Consider the following 9548-nt stretch of genomic DNA (forward strand, 5'->3'; position numbering starts at 1 on the left):
TTCACCTGATCGTTCCAACGCAGAGGAGGCCTTCATCTTCCACTGGTAACGCATCGAATACTTTCAGCGCCGGAGCGTTTGTGTTCATTCAGAGAAGACCCGTCCAACGAAGCCGCTGGATCTTTATTCCCTGCGCTATGTCTATGTCGTCGCAGAGCTCATACAGCTCATTGTACCATCGTCTACGACACTCGCCATCATCAACGTGCAAAGGTCCAAAAATCTCCAGAATAATCTGTATCTCAAACACTCCAAAGTGACGTCTCATCGGATATTGTGTTCGTCCAAGCTGCTGTGCCAGACTTTCCTTTATTTCGTTTATTATAAGTCTAAAACATAATTTATTCACATGAACTTTACTTTTCAAAGAATACTAGTGGTCTGTCAGTCCTTTTTTTCCTCGGCAGAACCAGTTTTTTGAAATTTTTTTACCAGCCTTCGAGTTGTCGATTCATTTGGATGATTATTTCCACTAAAAATATCACGAATTTCGCGATATGTTGTTTTTAAAGAGCGTTCATTTTCATAATAAGTTTCAATAATTTTAACACGTGGTTCTGTCGTGTCTACTGGACAAATGTCAAAGATGACAGAAAAAAGTACCGTCTAGCAATAATTCACTACTGGCATCTAGGCGTCACTTTTGAACCACTATTTACTTTTAATCCATTCACTAACGAGATTGTAAAAAAGAGTGTAAATTGATTCGAAATTGAAGATTTTGCGCCAGTATCTTGGCTTTTTTGTCTACAAGGTGCCAGTAGTGCAGAAACAAAAGCCAATTGACGACCGCTTTCGTCATCACTTTACCAATTATTCCGTCCCTAAATAGAGTGTCACTTAATGGAGCAACACCCACAATTTGCTTGTGCCTTGGCGTCACATTTAATTACTGTTTATTAATAAGACATAATCAGATGCATACAGATACATCGGCATTAAATAAAATAATGAACGGTTGCCTCAATTTATACGATTGTAGTTGAACTTATCGTAATCTTCATCACTCTATAATGCGGTTTTTCTTTGATTTATATAAAATGCTCCTTTCTGAGGTTCTTAGCCAAGCTTCTCCTCTGAAACGTGGTGAGCGTTTTGACTTTATCTGTAGGGGCAGTTTTATCTCAACTACGAAAGGCAGCTGGGTTTCATGAGAAGTTTTTTCACGGCAGAAATGCACGCGGAGATTTGCTATTGAGAGAGAGAGAGAGGGGAGAAGGGCGGCCGCTTTTGTGGCAACTTTTTTGCAACTTCATTCTCCAAGTCCAGGTCATGCGGGTATCGAACCCGGAACCAACGGAATGGTAGTTATGCTCATACTTTCTTAAAAATACGAAAATGTTGTTAATTTTTTTCATGCATTTTACCTCATATCGAAGGTATCTTTGGCAATCCTAGATAAGTGGGCACAGTTGGGCAAAGGCTTGCGATGAATTGTTATAAGATGTTGAAATTGTTAATTTTCTTATTAAAAATTGTATTGATATAACTTTCACATACAAGTGTTAATGCTAAAAATAAATAAACAATAAAATCAAAATACACCAACAACAAAAAAATGTAATGCGTTCTATTAACATACACTGGGCTCACGTTAAAAAATAAGTTAGCTTAGCTAATCACTGAGCAGCTCGTTTCAAAATGAAATTCAAATGGTTTGGCGTACAACATTTTTTCTATTTTTTTCTACCAATACTGTCGGCGCGTTACATTCAAAAAGCCTCGTAAAAATACTTGGTTACATACTCGTACCTATTATGTAGTACGAAAAATGGTTTTCACGGTTTTAATGTGGAAATGGCAAGGGGGAACCGCACATACCCCTACTGCATAACGCGAAATCGGTTTGTCACGTAATGTCCATACGCGTCGAGCGCCTTGTTTTAGCTATAAAAACATTACGAAAAATTGTTTTAACGCATTCACGAAATCTTCTAACATAAACATCGAGCTAGAAATTTACGCAAAATGAATCGATTCCTTGTAAGTATTACTCGCGGCTGTAGCCTAGCTGCTGCTGCCTATTCTTCCTATTTGCCTATTTTACAACAATGTTGGTGTTTTCTCTCCACTTGCAGTGCTTCTTTGCAGCTATTCTGGTTGTTGCCAATGGCTACGCTACTGGTGGAGGCGCGGGCGGTCAGTATGGCTCCGGCGGTGGTGGTGGTGGAGGAAGCGTGATCGCCGGACGTGCCTATCAGATTCAGCCAGCTGTTTCAGTGCAAACAGTCTCTGCGATTGGTGGTGGTGGCGCTGCCTCAGGTGGTTACGGTGGCTCATCAGGAGGCTATGGTGGCTCTTCAGGAGGCTACGGTGGCTCATCGGGCGGCTATGGAGGCTCCTCTGTTGATATTAGGAGCTTGCTTGCCGCCCTTGGTGGTGAAATCTCTGCGCAACAGGCGCTTAGACTCGTACAGTCACTGCCATCCGCTGGACGCCCACTAGTTGACATCACAGGCCTTAAAGCCAATAGCGGCAATAGTGGTTATGGTGCTGGTAACGGAGGAAATCTTGCTTATGTTGTTAAATCGAGTGGTGGCTCGTCTAAAAGTGCTCCTGCTCCAGCTTACAGCGCTCCTGCTCCTGTTGTTTACAACGCTCTTCCAGCTGCCCCAGCTGCAAGTGCTGGATACGGATCCTCAGCACCCGCTGCAGCTGAAATTTCTTCCGCCGCTGCTGCTGGTAGCTACATCTCAGATGGGAGCGACAGTGCAGCACTCGCAGCTGGCTACTAAGCAAAATTTGTGATATTAAATATAATATTTTCACTAAATTAAATGTTCGAGTTTGAATACAGAATAAAATGTGATATTTCGAACAAAGAAAAAAACAAAAGATATGTGATGCTTTAACTGCTTTATATACGTGTAATTAAGTAAGAAAATCGTGTTTTGGAGTGATTTTTGGCATATGCATCAACAATTCTTCAAACATGCATACAGGTACATACATTTGTGCATACATATATGGATGCTTTTTGAGCAAGTGGTGAAAAAGCTCTGTCGAACTGATATTCCAATTGAGCGATCTATTCACTTAAATAACTAAAGTTTATAATATACTTGAATGCATATGCGTACACACATACATATGTACACACATTTGATGCATTGAATTGTGAATTTGAACGTTGGCTCCATGCAATCGATTTTTATCGATTTATTTGTGCAGCTTAATTTTTGTTTTGTTTTTGGGCTCTTTTTTCCTGAATAATAGTGCATGGACATTATTCACATTTGTTTATACTAAGCTTGCCCTGTAGTTTGTGGATTGCAATAAGTGGAGTTCTACATACAGTTTTGGGACACCTCCAAATAACTGCTGGGTTTTAAGAAAACCTTTTTCTTGACAAAGGTCGCATGCACTTGAAGGTCGCAAAGGGCGACCTGCAATAGAAAAAAATAGTTCTTTGTGATTTTGATGTTTTACGGGAAAGAATGGATGTGTGGGACTCCTAGAAGATACACGTCATCACTAGCGTCGCGGAACGGAGATGTCAAACCATGCTGCGGTGGCAAAGCCGATGGGACGCTGAACTGAATGGCAGATGGTCGGCGAAACTCGTTCTCAATCAGTAGGCAAATGAGTCCAAAGGAACTTCGGGAGGTGAATTACTTCTTAACTCAGTTCCTCTCGGGTCACGCAAACTTCCGCAGATACTTACACCGCATCGGCAGTGTAAACGATCCCAAGTGCATACGTGTTTTAGTTGTGACAGATGGCTTGCGGAAAGAGATGCTCTGAGGAAGCAGATTGGCGGCAACATAATCAGCAAAATACTCGAACGCGAGGACAGCTGAAACGCAGTAAAGAAATACATCGAGGTCGTACTGCGAAAAAAAGATAGACCTCGACACAATGCAGCAAAGCAAATCCTCAAAGGCAAAGACACAAGAAGATGAGCCTTTAGTACAAAGCTGGCTACAAATACGGTTGAGCCAGACGTGGGTGAATAGAATTCATCCTTTTTGTGGATGCCGTTCTGGGCTCTCCCGAAGTAATGCAGAAAGTAGTTCCGAGACACCCTCCTCCCCAGAAAGAGAGGAGAGATAGAGTGGCTACAACACTCAGTAGACGATGGTCACTGTAAGTGTGAAGGCATTTTCAGCGCTACCTCACCCATCAAAAAAAAAAATGTTTTATCTTCATTAGAATTTTGAAATTTATAATTCTCATGCTGATGATTGAATTATGTTAAATAATTTCCAATTGAATTCAAACCTTTGAGAAATTATAATTTTCAAATGGATATGATACTGATCATCCAAGTTGAGGGACAAGTTTTTCTTGGCTGCAGAAACCTAATTACAACTGAACAATAAATACCCTTTCCACTGAGATTGCTATGGCTACCTGTCGTTTAGGAGCTAATGCTGGGTATTAAAAAGTGTATTAGCACACAATTTAACCGTAGGTAGAACTCAAACTTATGCTGGTATTCGAACTTGACACATTAATAATTTTTTATCAATCAGGCACAACCAAGAGCACCTGAAGATGATTTCCAAATGCGGTCGAAACATCCACAAATAAATAAAAGCAATAATTTAATTTGACTTTTTATTATTAAACCGTCTTGAGCTCACAAAAAAAAAACTAAATATTTGAGGGTCACTAAACAAGTTTATTTCCTAAAAAATATATATACATATCTACATCAGATATAACATTGGCAATAAATGATAGATTTTAGCAGCAAATTAGTCTTACTTTGCTAATTTAAAGCTGCTTAAGTCAAAATTTTTATTCCGCGATCAAAAGTTAAGGATATGCAAAACCTTGATACGCCCCGTGCCTAACTATGGTTGCGAACTATGGACGCTAAAAACTACTGACATTAATCATCTTTCCAATGGTATTTGAAAGAAAAATAGTGCGAAAAATATACCACCTGGAAGACGGCAAGACGATACCTATCGCATTAGATATAATCATGAGCTGGAACTATTTGCAAAAAACGAAAATGTGATAAAATTTACAAAATCTCAGAGGATAAGATGGTTCGGACACGTGTTTGTAAAATGGCAAAGGAGAGAACAACTCGAAAGGCAGTTGAATTACACCCTTTTGGAGGCCTAAGAAGAAGACACTCCCAGAAAGATATGGCTCGAACGTGTAGAAGTTGACCTTGAAAAGCTAAACGCGCGGCGGTGGAAGGAAGTAGCCTTAGATATGAGTAGAGCCAGATGGCGCAAGGTTTTGGATGAAGCAATGATTCACCTGAACTGTGATGTTAAGAAGAAGTAGAATATACAATTTGTGTTGAAACCCTTCATTTGGTGTTTGACCGAACTTCTCCTCCTATTTGTGGTCAGCTTTAAGCCGACTTCGAACGGTCGATGATTTTTATGAGCAGCTTTTTCATAACATAACTAAATACACTCGAAGGGTTTTCATTGTCTGCTGAGGAGCCGCCGCTATCAGCACGAAAAACTTTTTCTATCATTTTGTGTTTATACCCGGAGTTTTGAACCTCAAAAAAATTTAGTGCACCATAAATACGTTTGCCCATCTGAAAAGTAGAATATATTCTGTAAATGAAATAATGAGCTATGTGGTAAAGCGTGCCATTTTTTTATATGAGTACATACATAAATATGTCTATGCAAAGTTTTCACATTCATTTGCTGTCTGTTTACCAATTTGAATATGAATGCACAATAAATACCTTACTTGACACATTTATTTTGGTAGCAAAACAGATTCTACTTACTTCTTTGTTATGTTAAATGCGAGATTAAACTGGAATACATTTTCATAAAGAATGTTCTTTAGCGAAAAAAAAATGATTTATTAAGTAAAATAAATATAAAAATAAACATAAAAATAGGGAAATACTGGAAATAAAACCGACTAATGAAACATGCAGGGAGCTCTTACTCTAGTAAATATGGAAACATGGTTCGCCGGTGCCTAATCTGTGCTTCCAGTGAAACTGTGTGTAAGTTATAAGTGATGCTCCAAGAAGTGGTGCTCTAGAAATCTGAAGTACATCTGCCAGGACGTGTTTAAGGAATTTCACCTCTTTCTTATCTCAACAGTTTCCTCAAAAATCATTATGCGGGTCTCCAAACGTGCTGGCCTTATATATATTTATTGGCCAGTGGTAGATGAGTATTTTCGTGAGAAGCCATCGTCTTTGAGTGTTTCAGTAAATTCGTGTCAAGCATTCACCGCGCATTGAACAAAGTGAAGGCGATACTCTGGAGTCTAATGAGGTGTAATGGTAATTAGTAGATATTCAGTACGCATTAGATGGACAGTCGAAGAAACTGATTTGATTGTTTTTTATTTTATTTGGAAATAACTTGTTTAATAGTTATTCTTATGGGATGTTCGATATACTTGAACCCAGAAGTCTTGAACGCAGCTTGACTGTCAGAATTTAATTACGAAGTAGGTTGACAATATACCTGGTCGAAAAAACTGCTTATAGTTCTTTACTGATGGCCCAAAGCTTGACGATAAAGTTGGCTTTGGTGTCTACTATAAGAAAACGAAAGTAAGCATTTCGGCGTATTCAAGCTGAAATTTTAGCCATTATAGAGGTAGGTAGGTAGGTGTCTGGTTATGCAAAAATGTGATTACCTTTAGAGAAGTCTATAGCCAAGCGGCGATTAAATCTCTTGGTGGAGCTGTCACTAATTCCACTATTGCTCGAAAATGCCAGATATCTCTTGACGAGATGGCGAAATATTTCCGCATCCATTTCATATGGGTGCCCGGGCATAGTGACATACCAAGGAATTGTAAGGGAGACAAATTAGGGCACTACCACTCGTCTCCCTCTTGGTGTAGAGATTGCAGGTATACCTTCTCTACCTACAAACTGCGTGGCACAAGTAGCATTGTCACTTCAGCCAATAGTCTGACATGGAATGCTATAAAAAATGTTGACCAAAATGTGGCGTTAGGCTCTCAAAAACGCTACTTAATCGGTCCAGGAAAAATGTTTTCATGTTAGTTGCTTTGATCTCATGCCAATGTCTCCTAGGTCGGCATGCTCAAAGATTGAATGTATAATACCTAATTTCGACTATTGCAGAAGTTGCAAGAATGAGGAGGAAGAAGCGTCTGTCAAACATTGCCCTGCATGGCATGCCAGTAGGTTTAGTGCTTTGGCTCATCGTTCTTGTATGATACCGATGACTTAAGGGAAATAAGTGTCGGACAGATCAATGGGTTTTTACTTAAAACAAAATAGCTTAACGAGAAATAGCAGGTAAACATCCACTGAGGCATCTGAATGGATCGGCGAAGGTCTAAGTGAGTTGGTTTAGAGACCAACTGCCACTTCTACTTAGCTACCTAAATAAATCTTTGAACAAGAACAAATTTATGATGAAACGCAAATTTACCAATGCTGTGTTTTGGTTTTATTCACATATCCCAAAGCTTATTCCGCAATACTTTAGATCTGTCATCTATCGAAACACGCGGAAGGAAAGTTGTAAACCCAATGTAATCAATTTTTGTATAATCAAATACAAGTTGTGTATTTTCATAAAAACCAGAAGTTCATCGGTGCTTTAAACCCTTATTATGTCCTCTCCTTTTGATCTCGTTCCGACTGGCCATGCTATCGAACTTCCTGCGATTTTTAAATTTTGTTTAGTTTCGACCACCTCACGACGCACACCACAAATAAGAGGAGGAGCTTGGCTCGTTTTATCTCGTTTTGAAATATACTTTACAAAGTTTTCGGCACCATATTTACGACCAAATTTAAAGAGGAGTCACAATTTCTGGCAGCTGCTACGTACATACAATTCCCGGTCATTTTCCGGATACCCATACCCGGATACCCATAAATCTATTTCTTAGTTTGCCAAAATATTGAATTTATGTATAAGCATTAATTTTAAGATATGAGTAAACCTCTCTGAAAATATTTATTTTAACAATCGAAAAAAAAAATATTTACGAACTTCCACGCTTATGTGAAATTTGAATTAAATCAGCGTAACAGCAAATCTGAAGCAGTACAGATTCCTGCCGATTTGTGAAAAAAATTGTGAAAAAAATTCATTTTCTAGAAATCATTATATGTATGATGATAGGTTTAATTTATTGTTAATATTTGTTTAAGTTTAAAAAAGAAAAAATTGATTACCTCACTTTGATAGTTTTGACTGCGACAATTTGTACGCGTATTTTTCAAGCGAAGGAGAAACTCATGACGACCGATCATTTAAATTCATTTAGTGTAGAAATGTTTTTAAAAATAATTATATTTTCCGTTCCGTGCTAGTTAATTTCAAATGAGTACATCCCAAGGTGTATTTCGCAATTCGTAGGTGGTAGGTGAGGTGAATATGAATTTTGTAGAGTCGAATTTCTTTACTACCCCTCACGGGGAAGGTGTGTTTGGTGGAATGGGCGTCGTAGTAAAGAGACGAATCTTGAAAGGGAAAAAAGTAAAAAAAAACATAATAGACAGACATAATAGACAGCAGCACAAAACCACACCGAACAAGAAACGTACGAATAAATTAAGACTATTGCAACTCAAGAAATAAAGGGTTTTCGAATAACAGGTGTTATTTTGAATAGCCCGCTATTTCAGTAGATGTCACTTTTGAAGCTGTAATTTTTTGATATTTGACAACTATGCAACTATGCCATTAATAAAAATGGAACGATACCCGCTTAAACAACGCATTGAAATTATTAAAATCCACTATAAAAATTGTAAAAATTTGGCGGAGACGGTTGGTAAAACTCGAACATTTTTGGGTCATCGTGAAGCACCTTGTCGGACCGCAATACAGAAATTGGTGAAAAAATTCGAGCTGTTGGGACAAGTTAGCGATGTGAAGAATAAAGCCAGTGCACATCGCCCAAGAACAGCCGAAAATATTGCTGTTGTAGCCGAAAGTGTTGAAGAAAACCCAGGCTTGTCCATTCCTCGTCGTTCTTTGATACTAAGCATTCCACAAACGTCATTACACAGTATTTTGCATAAAGATTTGGGTCTTAAGGCTTATAAAGCCCAAACTACTTCAACTTGCTACTAAATTTCAATTTCCTTACTAAAAGACAAGGTGTTCGATAATTAGCAAAAGCTCTTATCTATTGAACTTCCTTTGAACAGTCTTCTATTAATCATTCAGTATCATCAGATTACGTTAAGGTCATACTTTTTTTGTATTTGGAACTTTTTTCTCAGAGACAGCAGGTTCGAAATGCTTTTTGTCGAGACATCTATTTATTTTCATACTACTACTGATCAAACTGTTAAGTTAAGTTTTTTTATAGCTTGTTTTACATGTTACCAACATTTTACAAACATTTCTTAATTTCATTTATTAACGCAAACGCTTCTCATGCTCACCACAAATACGAGAATGCTTCGATAATTTATATCTCTCTAAACTAAGAAAATTTCGAACTTCTTTCATAAGAAGATAAAATTTATTAGGGAAGAAAATAAGGTCGAGAAAACAAGGTTTAAACAACCGAATTTATGTATCCATAATATAATAATACAGGCCACATACATTTTATATAGGCACTGCTTTGGACAGGCAAACTCAGTTGGTATGTAG

At 38.1% G+C, this 9548-nt stretch overlaps 1 protein-coding gene across 1 annotated transcript; it reads left to right on the forward strand.

Moving 5' to 3' along the window:
- Positions 1-1851: 1851 nt before the first annotated feature.
- On the forward strand, positions 1852-2837 carry LOC129242713 (uncharacterized). Its single transcript, XM_054879510.1, has 2 exons — positions 1852-1983; positions 2079-2837. Exons 1-2 carry the CDS (start codon positions 1969-1971, stop codon positions 2733-2735), a joined length of 672 nt encoding a protein of 223 aa, XP_054735485.1. The 5' UTR covers positions 1852-1968; the 3' UTR covers positions 2736-2837.
- Positions 2838-9548: the final 6711 nt, after the last annotated feature.

Source organism: Anastrepha obliqua, chromosome 3 (genome assembly GCF_027943255.1).
Source record: "Anastrepha obliqua isolate idAnaObli1 chromosome 3, idAnaObli1_1.0, whole genome shotgun sequence".
Taxonomy (NCBI): domain Eukaryota; kingdom Metazoa; phylum Arthropoda; class Insecta; order Diptera; family Tephritidae; genus Anastrepha; species Anastrepha obliqua.